This window comes from Erinaceus europaeus, chromosome 12, assembly GCF_950295315.1.
Source record: "Erinaceus europaeus chromosome 12, mEriEur2.1, whole genome shotgun sequence".
NCBI lineage: Eukaryota > Metazoa > Chordata > Mammalia > Eulipotyphla > Erinaceidae > Erinaceus > Erinaceus europaeus.
Window position 1 is genome coordinate 41,468,925 of NC_080173.1, and position 18,804 is coordinate 41,487,728.

Here is an 18,804-nt window from a genome sequence, read left to right on the forward strand (position 1 = left end):
TGGTTCAACCTCTGTGGAGAACAGTCTGGAGAACTCTCAGAAGGCTAGAAATGGACCTACCCTATGACCCTGCAATCCCCCTCCTGGGGATATATCCTAAGGAACCCAACACATCCATCCAAAAAGATCTGTGTACACATTTGTTCTTGGCCGCACAATTTGTAATAGCCAAAACCTGGAAGCAACCCAGGTGTCCAACAACAGATGAGTGGCTGAGCAAGTTGTGGTATATATACACAATGGAATACTACTCAGCTGTAAAAAATGGTGACTTCACCGTTTTCAGCCCATCTTGGATGGACCTTGAAAAAATCATGTTGAGTGAAATAAGTCAGAAACAGAAGGATGAATATGGGATGATCTCACTCTCAGGCCGAAGTTGAAAAACAAGATCAGGAAAGAAAACACAAGTCGAACCTGAAATGGAATTGGAGTATTACACCAAAGTAAAAGACTCTGGGGTGGGTGGGGAGAATACAGGTCCATGAAAGATGATGAATGACATAGTGGGGGTTGTATTGTTAAACGGGAATCTGGGGAATGTTATGCATGTACAAACTATTGTATTTACTGTTGAATGTAAAACATTAATTCCCCAATAAAGAAATAAATTATTTAAAAAAAAATTCAGAACTGACATGCCACTGTTAAGAAGAAAGACTACTTGTCGCAGAGATGCCTGCACCAGTGGCCATCTTCAGCAAAATACTCAGCTCAAAGCCCATCAAATAATAGAAGACAGCGGCCAGTGAAATAGCTTACCTGGATAGTGTGCTGCTTTATCATGTGCTCCACCCAGGTTTGAGTCCTGCCCTCACTGCATTAAAGGAAGCGTCAGTATTGTGGTCCCTCTCTCTCTCTCTCTAAAAGAAAGAAAGCAGTAAAGAGGGAAGAGAAGGAAAAATTAGTGGACAAGGAGAAACACGGAGGGTGACCCTCCATAAAAATCCCAGGCGAGGGAGTCGGGTGGTAGCGCAGTGGGTTAAGAGCACATGGTGCCAAGCGCAAGGACCGGTGTAAGGATCCTGGTTTGTGCCCCCAGCTCCCCACCTGCAGGGGAGTTGCTTCACTGTGGTGAAGCAGGTCTGCAGGTGTCTTTCTCTACCGCTCTCTGTCTTCCCCTCCTCTCTCCATTTCTCTGTACTATTCAACAACAACAACAACATCAATAACAACAACAACAACAATAAAAAACAAGAAGGGCAACAAAAGGAAATAAATATATAAAAAAATTTTTTTTAATCCCAGGCAAGCTGTCAGGGTGGGAGTTTGACTTTCTTTTTTTAAAAATTTCTTTATTGGGGGAATTAATGCTTTATATTCAACAGTAAATACAATAGTTTGTACATGCACACTTTGACTTTCTCATCTGACTGCTCCCAGTTGTCTAATTCCCATCAATACAATCCCATATTGGTAACCATGACATTCATCTTTCTAGTCTCCATAGTAAGTCTTATACTACAGGGTAGACGAGCAATATATCAGTTTGCTGGGACTGGATCCCTCAGTAACACAGTGACAGTTTGTCCATTTATCCGTTCATCTATCCATCCATCCATCCATCCATCCATCCATCCATCCATCCATCCATCCATCCATCCATCCATCCATCCACTCAATATGTTTGAGCACAAAGTATGTGCCCAGCAATGATCAAGATGCTTTGACACAATGACTAAAACAGAAAACAAACTCCTGTGTTTATGGAGCTTGTATCCTAGCACACAAATCCTAGCAAACAGTAAACAAGATAGACCTAACACTTACATATAGTTTAAGATGAAAGCAATGACTGGAAGCAATAGTTCAGGGTATGAGAATCATCAGGAATAGAAGTACATCTTATGTTTATTTTTAAAAAAGATTTTAAAAAGCACTTTCTCTACGATTGAGCTACCTCCCTGGCCACAGGTATGAGTGTGAGTGTATGTTTGTAGCAATTGAAATCAGGTGGGATCTGGGAAGATGAGAAGTTGAGCAGAGACCTGAAGGAAGTGAAGGAGAGACTCCTGAAGATATTTTGGGCAGAGGAAAAAGCAGGTATCAAGAAGATGTGGATAAGTGGGTGTCAGGGAGGCAAGTGGGGTTGGAGGTGGTGTCAGAGACCATGAAGCTGAGCCATGCAGGGCCCGTAGGCTACCCCTTAACAAAGTCTATTCACGTTTTAGGCCCTATTTTAGACCCACCTCTTCAAGAGAGGCTCCTAGGACCTCTCCTGGGGATATAAGCAGCAGCCTAGTTACCAAGCTTTCTTGCTGTCTATGCCTCCTTCCACCCCTGACTGCAGGTCCAATAGAAGATGGAGCCCTATGTCTGGGTCACACTGTATCTTCATTGAATACACAATGGGTGCTCAGCATGGTGATGGGTGCTCAGCATGGTGATGGGCGCTCAGCATGATGATGGGGTGAGCATTCTGCTATGCAGCCTCCACCTGAAAAGGGAGGCTGGGTCTCCTCTCACATATCAGAGAAGTTAAAGCTGAGGGCCTGGTTTGCTGGTCTAGATTCAGATAAGCCATCAATACATCCTTACTCCCTGACTCCCTCTTCTAGATTTCAGAGTAACTCTGATTCCTGTGCCCTTTCAGCCTCCTTCCTGAGATGTTTGACCTTGTCACTGAGTGTCCTCTCAAATGAGAAAGGATTGTCCCCTGGTCTCACATGTTCTGTTCTTTTCCTGATCTGGAAGACCTCTAAATCTTGCCAGGGAGATCTGATCCCCACTCACAGCTTAAGAATGTCCTCTGGGCTCTCCCTGCTCCTCCTGGCCTAGTGCCTTTTTCTCTCTAACATTTATTAGAGAGAGAGAGGCGGGGGGTATGAAGAGAGAAACTAGAGCACATGTGATGAGAGGGATTGAATTTAGGACCTCATGCTAGAGAGTCCAATGCTCTATCCAGAGCACCACCATCTAGGCCACACTGTTTATCTGTTTATTTCTGATAATCTATGACAATCAACGTTGGTGATGAAGGGAGTACCTGAAGTTTGAGCTATTCTTTTCCTTCCCTATTTTTTTTAAGAGATTTGAAATAATGTTCATCTAAATCTTTAAAGTGATCATTTTGAAACCAATACATGTGAAAGGCCTCCTCTTCCCTCCTCCTCTTCCTTTTTTTTTTTTTTTTTTTACCAGAGCACAGCTTAACTCTGGCTTATGGTGGTGCCTGGGAGACTGAACCTGGGACTCAGAAGCCTCAAGCATAAAAGTCTTTTACATAAACATTATGCTAGTAATAGTTATGCAAAGAAACTCTCATGCCTGAGGCCCTGAAGTCTCAGGTTCAATTCCCCTCAGCATCATTAAGCCAGAGCTGAGCAGTGCTCTGGTTAAAAATAAGTAAAAAGGGGAGTCAGGCAGTAGTACAGCAAATTAAGCACAGGTGGTGCAAAGAGCAAGGACCAGCGCAAGGATCCTGGTTCGAGCCCCCAGCTCCCCACTTGCAGGGGAGTCGCTTTACAAGTGGTGAAGCAGGTCTGCAGGTGTCTATGTTTCTCTCTCCCTCTCCATCTTCCCCTCCTCTCTCCATTTCTCTGTCCTATCCAACAACGACGACACCAACAACAACTACCATAATAAAAACAAGGGCAACAAAAGGGAATAAATATACAAAAATAAACATTATTCTATTTCCCCCACTCTCTTCTCTTTTCTTTTTTTCCCAAAGTATTATTTACCTCTGATTTATGGTGGTATGGGGGACTGAACCTGGGGCCTTGGAACTTCAGGCATGATAATTTCTTTGCATAACCATTGTGCTATCTCTCAAGCCCTCTTTTAAAATTATTTTTATTAGTGATTTAATATTTACAAAATTATGAGGTAACAGGGATGTAATTCCACAACGTTACCACCATTAGAGTTCTGTGTCCCCATCCTCTCCATTGAAATTGCATTAATCTGTCCAAGATACAGATATGGGTTGACTATTGTTTCTATGTTTATATATATATATTTGCCTATTTTTTTCCATGTTCCTACCTTCTCTTCCTTTGTAAGTCACACGTACTACTTCTGAATGTCCCCCTCTCCCTGCAACTTCTTTTTCTAGGTCCTGATGGAATTGCATTTCAGAGCCCTCTGGTCATCTTCCCCTAACATTTTCTCCCTTCTGGGAGTATGGACCAAAAATTCCTTATAGGGTGCAGAAGGTGGGAGGTCTGGCTGCTGCTGCTTCTTTTTTTAAAAGATTTTATTTGTTAATGGGAAAGATAGGAGGAGAGAAAGAAACAAGGCATTACTCTGGTACATGTGCTGCTGGGTATTGAACTCAGGGCTTCATACTTGAGAGTCCAGTGCTTTACCCACTATGCCACCTCCCAGACCACAGATCTGGCTTCTGAAATTGTTTCTGTTCTGGACATGGGTGTTGGCAGGTCAATCCATATCCCCCAGCCTGTTTCTATTTTCCCTTAGTGGGGTAGAGCTCTGGAAAGGTGAGGTTCTAGGACACACTGTTGATATTGTCTACCCAGGGAGCTCAGGATGAAATCGTAGTAGTATCTGCATCTTGGCAGCTGAACCAAACCGCCTTTAAAAAAGTATCTATTTATTTAGGATAGAGGCAGAGAGAAATTGGGAGGGAAGGGGAAAGTAGAGAGACAGGTGTGGGGGAGAGAGTGAGTGAGCCCTGTAGCATTGTTTCACCACTTATGAAGTTTCTCCCGATTGAAACTGGATCCTTGAGCACCACATCTGGTGGCCTATGCACTCAACTAGGTGCACTACCACTTGCCATTTTGAAGAGTCGTTCTGAGTAGGCTTGGTATGGGGACTTGCCGTCCTATTATTACACCTGTCTCTGCCTTCGGCACAGATGAGTCTATTGTAAAGGGTTTGGCATCATGTCAGATGTCCCCATCCTGCAGGACAGAAGCTCCCTTACTAGTTTGTCCCAATGATTTGTCTGCTGTGACAGGATGACATTTGCAAAGGCTGTGGTGTGGGCCACCACTCTGATTGCACCACTCTGATTGCCACCACTCTGATTGCACCAAGCTACAGACTCAAGTCATTGTGCAGACATGAAACCACAGGGCAACTCTGAAGTCAGGAAGAATCTCTTTAATATCCTGTGTCCATGAGACTGACACAACTGAGGCTCTAGAGTCAAGCCTGCCAGCTGCAGAGTCACAGACTGAGTTCACGGCCTCGCCAGACCTCTGGTGGGATATTTAGGGCATGGATTTGGAAGGAGTGGGACCCTGAGAATAGCAGAGGGGACATCTGGTGGCCTGAAGTTCATGGCAACAGAAGCCACTGAAGCATTCCAGGTGAACAGAACTGCCACGTGTGCTCTCTGTGCCCTGTTCATTAAAGCCACCTGTCTCTGAAGATGAACAGAAAACCTCAAGACCCATGTGCATAGCCCCTTCCTATAGAGGACCTGCCCCTTCACCTTCTAGTCTTGTGGGTTGCAGACAAGTGACCCCCTCTTCCCATTCAGCCCATTCCCTCATGTTACACAGGTCTGAGAACCAAACCCTCATGGATGCATCAACAATAGGAGCAGAGAGAATTATGGAGAGCTGGTGGCTGTAGAGCCCTCCTCCTTTTTGTTGTGGGGTTATGATCCTGAGTGGGGACGAGGAGGAGGAATCCCATCCAGGACCCCCACCCCTACCATGAGTAGAGGAGTGAGCCCCACCTCCCTTTGGCCCCCGCCATGGCCTATGCCAATGAGAGGCTGACCAGAAGAACTTGTCTGAGGGGAAGAGGAACTTGTCTGAGGTGGTGTGTCCAGCTGTCTGTCTCTTCTTGACAGCCTGTCTATATACCTCTCTGTGAGCTGTGGCATCTCAGCCCAGAACAGGTACCTCTTGGTCCTACTTTCTCCTCCTGAAAAGGGGGCTGGGCTGATGGCTGAACACAGAGACTTCCAAGCATGGAAGACTGTGGGCTGCCCACTATGCTTGCTTGCCTCCTCCCTTGCACCCTTGCCTCAGTCTTCTCATTGAACAAAAACAAAAACAAAATAGAACAGGACAATCACAAACCACATTGCCATGGGGAGAGAGAACAAGATGGTGTGGTAACAGTCACCTCTTCCTGCAGAGAAACCAGGAACCCAGGAGGGAGGCCACACCTTCTGTGGAAATGTGCATCATGCCACAAGTCTGGGAGTTTGGAAAATAATGAAGGGAGCAGGTCTAGGTGCCAGCCTTGGCCAGACCCACCCACAACAGTCCTGAGTAAAAAAGGCACAAGAATTACCACTTAAGCCTAAGCAGGAATGGGAGAGAGACTTACAGAATGAGATGTGACAGGAATGCACCAGCCTCTGAGGTGATCTGCTGGGGGTGGGGTATGCAGGGTGGGGTGCCAGGCAGATGGGAAACATGAGAGGACTGGCCATCTATGTCCACTGGACTTTGAAGTTGGCTGGGGGCCCTAGGAGAGGAGTCTCCAACAGACTGGATCTCAGTCTGGGGGGAGGCTGCTGCTGTGGGGGTCTGCTGGCAGTCAGCCCTGTGGGGTGTGGCCATTTTAAGGCAACAGTGAGGTGAGGCAGTCTAGGTGACACCTTCAGGAACTGGGGAAAAATCCATGCTGGTTTTGTGGTCACACAGGTGCTCCCAGACCCTGTCTCTCCCAGCAAGGTCCAAGTGAGTGTAGTGCCACCTGCTGTTGGCTCAGTGTGCACCTATCTGAGTTTCATGCTGGGAAGAGTTGGGGTGGGCCCATTCTGCTCCCCATGCAGAATCATGGATCTTGCCCTCCTACTTGCCCCAGAGGGCTCTGAGAACACAGCACCAGAGTCCGAGCTTGACCTTGGGGCAGCAAGTGTGAATGGGATGGGGGCGTCAGAAACAGAAATGGAGAGGGGGTAGTTGGGGAGGGAGACACCCAGACTCAGCATGGCCCATCTATGCACTCTTGGGCCCAGAATCTATACTTTTCATAAGCTGCACTAGATGTGTGACAACTCCAGCCTCAGAAGGGACTGAATAAAGAACCCATTTCCTGAGTCTTCCTGACTCAGGATCCTTGGCATTGTGGCAGCTGAAGGCACCCCTCAGGATCTGCTCTATGGACAGAGCCGAAGAGCAGGGTGGGAAGGAGGAGAGAGCAGAGGTGGAAGATGCTAAGTGGGGGGAAGGGGACATGACATGGGGGCTCTAGGCCTCCACAGGCAGACTACCTGTGGGTCTTGGGGTCTCTGGAATTGGGCAGGAAGGGTATCTGTGGCCCCTGAGTTGCTGCTAGAGTGGAAAGAGGTGTCAGTACTGAGACGTGAACAAAGGTGCCATGTGGCCACAAGCACACACACCTCCCTAGTCGTCTAGCCAGAGGCCTGCAGGGACACATCTTAGAAATTTGCTGTCAACTACCATCTCCACAGGGACATGGGTCTCTGCCAGGCCTACAGGGGGCAGAGTAGATTTGACCTGGATCCCTAACTAGCCCAAGTCAAATCTATACGGCCCTGAAAGGTGGACCCCCACAGAACCAAGGATGCCTGGTGCACCTGACTGGCTATGACAAGGAAGGCCTTGGTGTGATGGGCCCTGGGGTGGGGTGGGCCCTGGGGCTCCAAAGAGACAGCAGAATTCTAAGGCCACGTGAACTGGCCCAAAGGGTAAGCCACTTAGTGGTAGCAAAGGAAACTTGTGAATGGAAATGTTTCCGGGATGGTTTTCTAAGATAGTCTGCCCACCTCCAATCCTGACTCCAAAGGGTCCTGAGAACAAGCACTCCCAGAGTAGCCAGGAAGTCATGTGGGGGCCCCTGGGTACATCTGGAGTTGGCCTGTGGCAGATGAGGGGAAAAGGTAGGGCAGTCAGCAGATGGGGATCTTGGTCTCCTGCAGAGCCAGCAGGCAGGTGGGAGCAAGGAGTTTAGGAATGGGCATCCAAAGAGAGAACATACAGTGTTCCCCCACTTCTACAGCAATGCAGAGCCCCCAGCCCCAGCTCAGTGCTGTACATGTGCACATGTACACGTGTGTGTAACTTGTGGTGGAACTAGGCAGCACCCAGCCCTCCATATTCGCCTTGCACATCAGGAGGCTGTCCCTTAGATGGCCTGCCCCTGGCACCGGTACACGCAAACTGGAGTAGGAGATGGGCAGCTGAGGCTTGACATTATGCCTCTGGAAGTTGGCACGGAGGCTTCTAATTGCTCCTCTCAGCTCAGGGGGTGGTCTCCTCAACTGCAGAAACCATGATGACCTGGGAGGTGGTGGAAGAGTTGAACCAGCTCTCCTGCTGCTCAAAGAACAGCCTGGGAGCTCCACACCAGTTGCAGGGGCCACTTGCACTGGACCACTCCCACTGTCCTCTTGGTGAGAGCCCCCTGATCAGTCTCTGGGTCTGTGCAGCCAGGCCCCCTTCACTGTGGGAGCTGACAACTGCTGCCAGAGACACAAGTGAGTGTCCTTACAAAAATAACTGCGTCTATGCCCTGGGGGGCCAGGTTTCCTGAGTGTGCAGAGGGCTGGGGTGCCGTGCTGGGAGGTCTGGTGGGCACCTGCCCTGAAGGGCCAGGGCTATGGCTGCAGGCGCTCCAGGTACTGTGGCAGGGGGTTCTCCTTGACATACTTTTGGATGTACCAGCAAGTGAGGTGGGCCTTCAGGTCCTCCTCCACCACGAAGTCCAGCGCAGCCTGGCAGCAGGCAGAGAGAAGCACTGTCAGAGCCTGGATGCATCCCAGTCCAGCCCACTCCAGCCCCCCACCCCCACTGTCCCCTCTGCAGCCCTTGTTCTACCCATTCTACAATGGAAGGAGGGAGTGCTGACACCTCCCCCCCTATAATTTAGTTGGGGAAACTGAGGCAGAAAGCTCTGGTCAATGGCTTGAAGTCACATGGCACGAGGCAGCCAGGATTGGATGATTCAGAGCCTCTGGGCAAAGTTGTCCCAGGGGTGGCTTCTGCTCTGGTAACAAAAGAACCAAGTGGTAGTACAGGCCTAGCTCTGCACTCCTGGGCAGCTGAGGAGAAGGATACCTTCCTTCCCTGGACAATCTTGTCCCCATCAGTGTCCTGCCTGTTCAGAGTCCTTTCTGGCTGGGTCCTACCCACCCTCAGGGTTTCTGTCCTCCCAGGGGCCCACCTATAAAGTTTTTTTCTCACTTCCCCCTGCATGTGGTGGTATGTGGTGGTTCATTTGACACTTTTTCCTGGAACCTATCCCTCTGGGTGGGGGCAAGTAGGGGCTCCTCCACCCTGTCCCCCTGTCCCAGGGCCTCCTGTATCAGGAAAGGGCATACTTAAGTTATGACATGGCCCATAAGGCCACACATCAGAGGTAAGCAGTGGGAGGCAGCCCCATGTCGCCTTTTCCCTCAGCTTCTGTCATTGTCTCCCAGGAGGTCCTCAGGAGCCCAGGGAGCAAGGGTGTGATAACCCTGGCAGCAAACAGACAAATAGAAAAACAGCCTTTTCCCATTTTAAAGATAAAAAAGTGAAAGCCAAGAACTTGCTGAGGGGTATGGATAGACCTGCCAATGCCCATGTCCAGCAGAGAAGCAATTACAGAAGCCAGATCTTTCATCTTCTGTACCCCTTAAAAAGTTTTGATCCATACTCCCAGATGGATAAATAACAGGGAAGTTTCCAGTGGAGGGGATGGGCCACAGAACTCTGATGATGAGAACTGTATGGGATTATACCCCTATTACAATTATACCCACTACAATCTTGTAAATCAGTATTAAATCACTAATAAAAAAGGGAAGACATTAAAAAATAAAATAAAACAACTCCTGCCTGCTAGAGTTTGATGCCCAGTCCCTGCACACAGGGATAGAAAGTTTTCCCAATGGGCTGGCTGGGCTGGTGATGGGGAAGCAGTGTTTCCTGGGGCACTGTACATTGTAGCTCATCTGAGCCTCCCATATGCCTAAATCAGGCTTTTGTCACCAGTAATACCTGACACTGGAGTTTACAACATGAGAGCCTCCAGGGACAAGATTTCAGCCTAGGGGACCTGCAGGAGGCTCACATGCAGGAGTACCTGGGCTTGAGCCCCAGGTCACTTCATGGGAGCACCTGCAGGGGTAAAGCTTTAAGAGAGGTAGAGCTGTGCTGCCTCTCCCTCTCTGTTTCTCTGCTGTTCACCCTCTATCAAAACAAAAACAAAACTGGCCACTGAGAACAGCAGGGCAGGAAGAGCAGGCAGAAGGAGGCAGCTTCAGGGCTTCTAAGTCAATCCTTGGTTTTAGGCTGTCACTCTTCTCATGAAACCCCAAATTGCTTAAAAAGAAAAGGAAAAGAAAACAACAAAAACCAGCACCAAAAGTCAAAACCAGAGCACTGCCTGACTCTGGCTTATAGTGGTGTTGAGAATTGAACCTGGGAACTTGGATCTTCAGGTCTGAGTATTTTGCATATCCTCTAAGCTATTTCCCTGGCCACCCAAACTTGCTTTATTTATTTACTTTTTTTATATTTTATTTATTTATTGATGAGAAAGATAGAAGAGAGAGAAAGAACCAGACATCACTCTGGTACATGTGCTGCTGGGGATCAAACTCTCATGCTTGAGAGTCCAATGCTTTATCCATTGTGCCGCCTCCCGGAACACTTACTTACTTTTTAAACATATTTTATGTATTTATGCATTTTGGATAGAGATAGAGAAAAATTGAGAGGGGAGGAGGAGGTAAAGAGAGGGAGAGAGAGACACCTGTAGCACTGTTTTACTGCTCATGAAGCTTCCCCCTGCAGGTGGGAGCAGGGGCTTCCTGGCACCCCAAACCTGTTTTCTACTTCCTGGCACCCCAAACCTGTTTTCTAAGATGTCTGGAATTTGAGGAGCTTTGGGGATGAAAGGGTTGGGTTAGGTATGAGCCCATTTGCTTTACCAAGGACTTACTGAGCACCTTCTAGGTGCCAGCCCCAGGGTTCTGATTAGTGAGACTACAGTTACACAGCAGGTCAGAGAGGCCTGAGGCTTTGCTCAGCAGAATCTGGGCCTGATTCCAGGATGGAGCTGGGGAGGTAACACTCACTGCAGGCCAACTGCCCACCTGCCTTCAAGTGGGGTGAACAGCCAGGTCCAAGGTCCCCTGAGGGGTGGGGGCCTACCTTGGCAAGGTGCTTGGCAATACCGCGCCCGCGGTAGGCATCAGGGACCTCGGTGTGCTGCAGGTCCACAATCCGCTTGCCTACATATTCATAGAGCAGGACAGCCCGGTCATGACACCCTGCATGGGGACGGAGGGGTACAGGTAAGACTGTGGCCACCTCAGACTGGCCCGTGTCCCCTACATCTCAGGCTTCCCATCCACAGAGAGCAGGTACAGTACAGCATTCCTTCTGGGTACTTTGAAGGATTAAATGAGGTGATTTCTGTGAAATGCTTGAGGCACCAGCTACATGGCAGGACTACTGTCAGCCTCCACATCTTGGGGCTTCCCCACCAGACACCCCTCTCTCTCTACTCTCTTTCCAATAGCACCCTCTTTAGGGTCTGGAGTCCCAGACTCCCTGCTTGGTGCACAGGAGGCCAGCAATTTCCCCAAATTGGACCAGAATCTGGTGAAGAAAGTAGGTCTGAAGATCTGTCTGGAGCCTTCTAAAACATGGAAGCTCAGAGGTATAAACTGGCTGCCTCTCTTGAGCAAAGGCCTGAAGGAGGGGAGGGGCATGTGTAGCATGTACAAAGGCCTTGAGGTGGAACATTCACAGAGCAGATGCCAAAATGGAGGGCTTGGGGCCAGATCACCAGGGTTTTACAATCCTGTTCCACCAGGATCCCTGCAGGGAGGTAAGGTCCTGGAGCCCTTTTAAGCAGGCCAGCATTTTTCTGTTCACCTATTTACTTATTCCCTTAAGCACTGTTCATCTGCTTCCTCATTGCCTCAGTAAGATTACTGAAATGGCTGCTGGGGGCTTGAATGGACTGGATGCAGGAGGGGGTGGGGGATGGGTGGTACTTTTCCCACCATCAGCTCCTGCCAGCTGCTAGGCTCAGTTGTCACCACACCCTGATGCTCCACACAGGGTAGACACCCTAGAAATATGTCCTATAAGCAATGGCCATGTTCTTCCTACCAGACATGTTCTGGACACTTGAGGCTGAGCTGTGGGCTACTGTAAGGCTGGGTGGGGCCTCCTAGAGCTGGCCTGGTGTGCACATGTGAGAGTGTGTCTGTGTATCTACTGGGGGTGAGAGGAGCAGCTCAGAATAGCAGCTGCTCACAAGATGAGTTGCCATGCTATCGGGTTGTCAGAAGTCATAACATTTTTCTGCTTTTCTATGCAAAAGTGCATCATGACTTTTCTAACCCAATATTTTGCCAGCCCAGGATTTTGTTGTGCTTGTTCTTATTTATCATAGCACTGCTCAGCTCTGGCTCATGGTGGTGCTGGGGTCTGAACTAGAACCTCAGAGCCTCAGGGATGTAAGTCTTATAGAACCACGTGCTGTCTTCCCTGTCCCTGCCCCAGATATCTTAAGATTTAATAATTTACTAAATGATAGATATCTAAATGCTGTTTGTGGTGCTGGGTATCAAGCCCAGGGCCTCATACATGCAAGTTCTGTGCTGTAATGCTGAGATACTTCCCTAGCTAGAATAAAGGGTAGGGCGCTACCAGCCCTACTCCAGTCAAGGAAGGGAAACTGTGAGAAGCAGGCACACAGGCTGGGGGTGTGTGGGGTGAGCTGCAGACAGGGGAGCTGGGCTGAGAGGGTCCTTCAGTGGAAAGGGAACATGAGGGCATCTGGGGCTGCTGAGATAGATGTGGGCTGTGTGTGAGGTAGAGAGCAACAGACACTCCCTTGCCAGCCAGACCATATCACAGGGGCTGGGAGGGCCCAGACTCCCGTTGGACACCCTTGGAGCACTCATCTGTGGCTTGGCACTTCAGCCTGAGAGTGAAGCCACCCAGTCCCATGGGCCCATCCTGACCGAGCCCACTCCAAACCTCTGAGAGGCCCAGAAATGGTTGCCCTCTGTGGCTGAGCTCAGGTGAGATTGCTGGGGTGCTCTTTACCTCTTCTCTCAGACTTGGGCCTCACCCCCTGGCAGTTCTAAGAGCCTGACTTTCCAGACATCTGGAATCTGGCCACTGCCCACATCTCTAAGTCCCATGTCTGCTGAGCTAGAGTCCTGTAGGTCAGGCCCTGGACTAGACACATACTTGGCTCTTGGCCTGGGACAGTTTGCTCCTCCTTGCTATTCAAGGTGAGCCTGGTGCACCCAGTTGAGTATACATGTTACCTCACACGAGGACCTGGGTTCAAGTGCCTGGTCCCCATCTACAGGGGGGAAACTTCATGAGTGGTGGAGCAGTGCTGCAGGTGTCTCTACTTTTCTGTCTCTCTCCTCCCTCATAATCTCCCTCTGTCTCTCACCCTCTTTTAAAAACTGGCTGCCTGGAACAGTGAAGTCATGCAGGCACCGAGCCCTAGTGACAACTCTGATGGCAAATAAAATAAAATAAAAAATAAATAAATAAAATAAGGTGAGTTCAAATGCTTCCTCCCCAGGAGCTTCTAGGATCTGGACAATGCTGCAGTCACTCCTCTGCCTGAGCACACAGCTGTCTTATCACCAGTGTTTGGGCCCACAGATACCACTATCTTCATTCAGGGTGGCTTGGCCAAGGTCCAGGCACTTATCTGGGTGAGTTCTGTGAGCTGCCAAGAACCCTGAGCATCAGACTAGCAAAAGGAGCAGTACTTGTACCTTTGAGGGCATAGGAACAAGCCTCGGGCAGAGTCCTGGGCTGGAGTTCCATGCTGCCAAGTGGCCCTCAGGCCAGTCCTGACCCCTCACCTATCCTGGGACCAAAGCTGCCTCCCACTAGCCAGGCAGCTAATCAACGGGAGTTACGTGTAAAGAAGAGTCAGAGCTACTGGACTGACAGGGCCCCTCCCTGGGTCTCTCTACCCCAGTACCACCAGTCCTGCCCCACACTCATAACCAAAGGTCCCAGGAGTCAGCAGGAAATGTGTTCATGGAGAGTGATTTCCCTGGCAGCAAGGGGCCAGGCGGTGAGGCATGGGATTGTGGCCATCCTCTCAGTTTTGCCCCAACCAGCCTGCAGAGGGGCCAGAGAGGGTTACATGATCTCCTGCAGAGAGAAGGCTGAGAGGGGCCTGAAGGGATGGAGACAGACAGACAGACAGACAGACACACACACACACACACACACACACACACACATATAGTAGAGAGGAGGCTGAGCGAAGCAAACTGAAGACTAGTGGGTATGCGAGTAGGCCCCAGGTCCTAGACCCCAACAGGCCCAGCTGTCCTTCTTTCCTGGGCATAAAACTGATTTGAGGAGAGGCCACATGTTGGTGGCTCAAAGGCCCTCTGAGTAGAGGGGCCACAATGCAGAGAAGTTCAGGGGCCCTGCCTGACACAGCCAGGAGGCAGATGAGGCAGACCTGGGTGACCCAGGAAAACCCAGCAGACCCTGGCCAGGTCCAGAGTAGGCACAGCCACCCATGCCTGGAACCCTCCTTGAGAGAGGCATCATGTGTGTTGTGGACTGGAAATCCAGGAGTGGCAGGCACTGTGCATTTGTGCAGGCAAATTCATAAATTCATGGGGCTGTGCTGCCACTCTGGGGTCTTAGTCTTCCCATCTGCAAAATAAGAGATTACAGCAAATGGGACACCAGGCCTGCAGAAGAAGGTCATGGCAGAGGGCACCCTGGGGTAGGGCTGTATAGCTCTATTCCTCACCTCTGAAATGGCTAGAACAAACTTGGGCTTCAGAACCTGGTTTTGGGTGGGTGGGTATCACTATTGTTGCTCCAGTATTCTCACAACTCATGCCAGTGAGGGCTGCTCATGCATCTGTCCAGGGACTGGCTGTTGCTCCCCACCAAGGTGACCACACACAGCTCTGCAGCTGCTCCACAGGGCCATTGTGCTGTTGGTGGCCAGCTTCTGTGTGGAGGCTTTTGCCACTGTAGCCCTTTTCGGGTTTTTGTGTCAATACCGCCTTGCTGGCCACTTAACTCAAAGCACCAGCCCTCCCTGCTCTACAGAGTTTCCCAGCATACCTAGAACCAGTATCAAGAGCCATAGGAAGTGCATGGTGAATGAATGAATGAATTTGTGGACTGAATATCAATTCCCCCACCTCTATGGTAGGAGACTTGTGCAGGCCACTTATGCCTCCATGTTTTAGTCTCTGCATTTTAAAATGGGGAGAGTGCCCCACCCCAGGCACAGCTAGAAGTGCTATGAGGATGAAGGGGTCCAAGGACCTTGCCTGGAACACAAAGGCTTATCCACAGTGGCTGCTCCACCCACTGCCCTCAGCCAGAAGTTGAGCTTGCCCAACACTCAGCCAAGCCCGCCACTGTGGGCACAGCCAGCTTGGTTCACACTTGTTTGGGAATGTGGACTCAGTGGTCATCATGACCCACCTCTAGGTTTTGCCTTGTGATTCAGGGGATGGCAGGACATCCACTAAAACTGGGCTGAGTCCAATCACACAGGAGCTGTGGCCCCACCGTGGCTGCCTGGATTTACCTAGGGGTGAGGGAGGGGGGAGAAGGAAGGGTCCCTGGCTCACTTTATAGATAGCCACCTGGACAGTAGGTTAGAGAAGGGGGACAAATTTAGAAATATGACTGGGTATTTTCAGCCATGACCACAGCCAACTCTAGATAGGTGTTCTTTGCCTATATTCATTTAGAAAAGAAAGAAAATCTCATGGACAGGGAGGTGGCACAGTAGGACTCTCAGGTATGAGATTTGGTGTTCAATCCCCTGCATCCCATGTGCCAGAGCAATATTCTAGTTCTCTCTTTCATAAATAAATAAATAAACCTTAAAAAAAGGAAAATCCCAAACATTCCCTTTCTCTTCTGCTGTAGAGTCGAAAGGCCTCCTGAGCACTCATGGCCTCTTGGGGGCCTCAGAAAAGAGGATCTGTAAAGAGAAGAGGATACACCTCACAAGTAATGCCAGACCCCAGTGTCTCATCCACCACCAGGGCTACTGGAGGACTTGTTTCCTCCACGTGGAAAGCACTGAGTGCAGGAGTGGCCAGTCCACATGAAGTTTTGGCCCTGACACTCTGTGTTGCCAAGCAAGTCTCTTTCTCCTTGTGGTCCAGCCTCAGTTTACTCATCTGTAACGTGGGGCAGTTGTCACTGCTTTGAGAGCTTCAGTGCTTGTTCCACCTTTTTGTTTTGATACATTCCATTCACCCCTTAAAGGGGCCACCCACATGACAGGGTGAGAGAGACCTGGTGGGGACGGCTTGTGTCCAGCCCTGGTCCCTCCTGACTGGCCACAAGGGAGAGAGGTAACTGGTTCTGAAAGCCAGAACTTTCAGGATCCTACCCCAGCTTATGGTTAGAAAAGGGCTGAGAGAAGAGCCTCTCATTTTTCCGGGCCTTCTCAGAAATGGGCAAGGCAGCCTCCAAGAGTCCTTCCAGACTGACTGCATCCCATCCAGCTTGGAGGGAAGGAAAAGGCACTTAGCATACTAGGAGATAGTGAGCCTCGCTTTTTCATTTATCTGTTAAGAAGTGTTCTTTATGGGGCATGAAGGAAAAATCCACTCTGCCTTTTGATTAAAAAAAAGGAAAAAAAAATCAGTCCAGTTTATGAGAACTTTCCACCTGCCCAGGCGCTGTTCTAAGCTTTTCCTCTTCCTCCTGATAAGTATTTCGTCTTTAGAAACAACCAAGAGGTAAGTGCTGGTGTCATTCTAATTGCAGGATTCCCTCTGTAGCTGCAAAGATGAGGTGACTGAGTCAGGCCAGAGTCCCTGGGGTCCTCAGGGGACCGCCCCCCGTGTCCTTTTCAACCTCGAGTCTACCCACCCCATCAGCGCAAAAGCCATGGAAGCCAGGAGTCCTGCACTCTCCACCCCTGGGGGTCACCGGTGACTGCTGTGGGGTCACACAGGAGCCCCAAAGGGTGGCCACCCTGCCCCCGAAAGTCGGAGGTCCGAGCAGGTGCACGTCCCCGGGGCTGGACTGGGGGCTGCCCAGCCCTGTCCGCCCCCAGGTGCTCGCCCGAGGCCTCTTCCGGGCAGCCCGCCCTGCCCCTCACTCCCAGGTGGTGGCACTCCCGCGCGGGACACCGGCGCGTAGAGCCCCTGTGGGCCGGGGTCTCCGCTCGTGAACAAAAGGCGGGGGCGGCGTTACCGTTGAGCCGGACGGTGAACTGGCGGCGCCGGCGGTCATGCTCCACGCGGATGGGACAGCCCTGCTCCAGGGCGGTGGGCGGCGGGGCTGCGGGCTGCGCCATTGCTGCGGCTTGGACCGGCCGAGCAGGACCGGCGGCTCGGGGACCCTCGGCGGAGCGCCGCTGCCGCAACAAAAAGGCAGTGTGTGTGGGGGGGCAGGGAATCAGCTGTGAAGTCACGTGCGCCGCGCAGCCAGTGAGCACGCCGCCTTTTTGTTTTGATACATTCCATTCGCTTCTTAAAGGGGCCGCGCGCCGCCGCGAACAAAACAAGCCCGCGCCTGCCGTGTACCCTCACGCCACTTGGGGGACGCCCCCCCCCCCCCAGGAATCCTCTTTCTGTAGGCTGTGCCTTTTCTGTGGGCATATGCTCATACTTCCTTTGCGGTCTCCGTTTAGGGACATTTGCTGGAGAGCAGGCGCAGGGCTCAGGGACAGTTGTCACTGCTCTGAGAACTTCAGTGCTTGGGCCGCCGGGGGGGGGGGGGGGGGGGTTCCGCCGAGCAGAACGGAACCAGGTGCAACGACTGCTTTTCTTTTTGATAGAAATCAAGAGGGGAGGGGGTGATAGAGACACATGTAGCCCAATTTTACCACTTGTAAAGCTCCCCCTCCCCCCCTGCAAGATAGAACCGGGGTCTTGAACCCAGGTCCTTGCACATGGTAACATGGTAACATGTGCGTTTTCCTAATGGTTCCTCGGACCATTAGGAAATTTTCAGAAAAGTCATGTCTGGGATGAGTATTGAAATGCCCTCTCTCCTCAAAAGAGGTAGGTAGACATGCGGCAGTCCTTGCCGGTTCTTAGGTCTACTCCATTCTTGGGGGAAACAGGCCCCAGAGAGGCAGGGAAGTGCTTGAAGAGACGTGGGACTCACAGGGATAGACTCCTTGAAAGGAGTCTTGCCGCCCAGCCTCCCTCCCCTAGACTGCCCACCCCTGAATCCACTCTCTTCACCCATACATAGCTGAGCCTGGAACTGCAGGGTTCGTTTGTTGGCTGGCTAATTATGGTTTCAGTTGGACCAACTGTCATCAAAAATCACAGAAACCGCTGAATAGGAAGAAAAAAAAGAAGGTTTTGCTGGGTCCTTGACATCTTCTATGTTGAGAAGCATGTCTGGACAGCACAAGTTGTAGAACAAGTTTTAAAAGGAGGGAGTGGAAGTCAGGTTTTATGTTTAGTAGAGTGTGGATGATGTAACAGTCTACACAGTTTTAGGAGTTTTCCAGGGGAAAAAAAATGCACATTTATGAAGTGGGGAGGTGGGCATGCATAGGAGAGAAACATAATTGGTACACATCCCTTGCCTGGGAAATGGCAGAGAAATGTCATGGGGTGTGACTTCCAGCCTGCAATGACACAGTAGTCCAGGTGGACTCTACAGAGCAGCCATTATGACAGCTGGACCCAGCCAGGGATCCTTTTCAGTAACGAACTATAGAAATGATCCCTGAAAGAATAGTCTTCCAGGGATCCTTTTCAGTACAGGTATTTGTCAGGCTGTATTGGTTTAGTCAATAACAAAAGATTGCAGTAGTGTGGCTGGTCTCTGGGAGAGGCTGTTAGACTCCAAACTAAAAGCATCCAGCAAGTTAGTTTTTCTTCCTTTCTTCTTTCCTTGGTTGTACAAGGAATGGATTTTTATACCTCTAGCATGGATCCTTTGCCTAGTTTATTTT

At 50.3% G+C, this 18,804-nt stretch overlaps 1 protein-coding gene across 1 annotated transcript; it reads right to left on the minus strand.

Moving 5' to 3' along the window:
• Positions 1 to 5,055: 5,055 nt before the first annotated feature.
• NATD1 (N-acetyltransferase domain containing 1) lies at positions 5,056 to 17,256 on the minus strand. The gene is made up of 3 exons (XM_007529668.3): positions 17,082 to 17,256; positions 11,037 to 11,155; positions 5,056 to 8,611 (listed from the first exon to the last, which is right to left on the minus strand). The coding sequence occupies exons 1-3, from the start codon at positions 17,182 to 17,184 to the stop codon at positions 8,495 to 8,497; spliced, it is 339 nt and encodes a 112-aa protein (XP_007529730.1). The 5' UTR covers positions 17,185 to 17,256; the 3' UTR covers positions 5,056 to 8,494.
• Between the last annotated feature and the right edge of the window lie 1,548 nt (positions 17,257 to 18,804).

What these genes read in the sequence shown, in the direction of transcription:
- NATD1 (XM_007529668.3), bottom strand. Translation starts at nt 17,184, where the DNA reads ATGGCGCAGCCCGCAGCCCCGCCGCCCACCGCCCTGGAGCAGGGCTGT. An exon ending in GTTCACCGTCCGGCTCAACG is followed by an intron (nt 11,156 to 17,081) that starts GTAACGCCGCCC and finishes GTCCCCATGCAG; the next exon opens with GGTGTCATGACCGGGCTGTC. An exon ending in TTGCCAAGCACCTTGCCAAG is followed by an intron (nt 8,612 to 11,036) that starts GTAGGCCCCCAC and finishes GCCTGCTGCCAG; the next exon opens with GCTGCGCTGGACTTCGTGGT.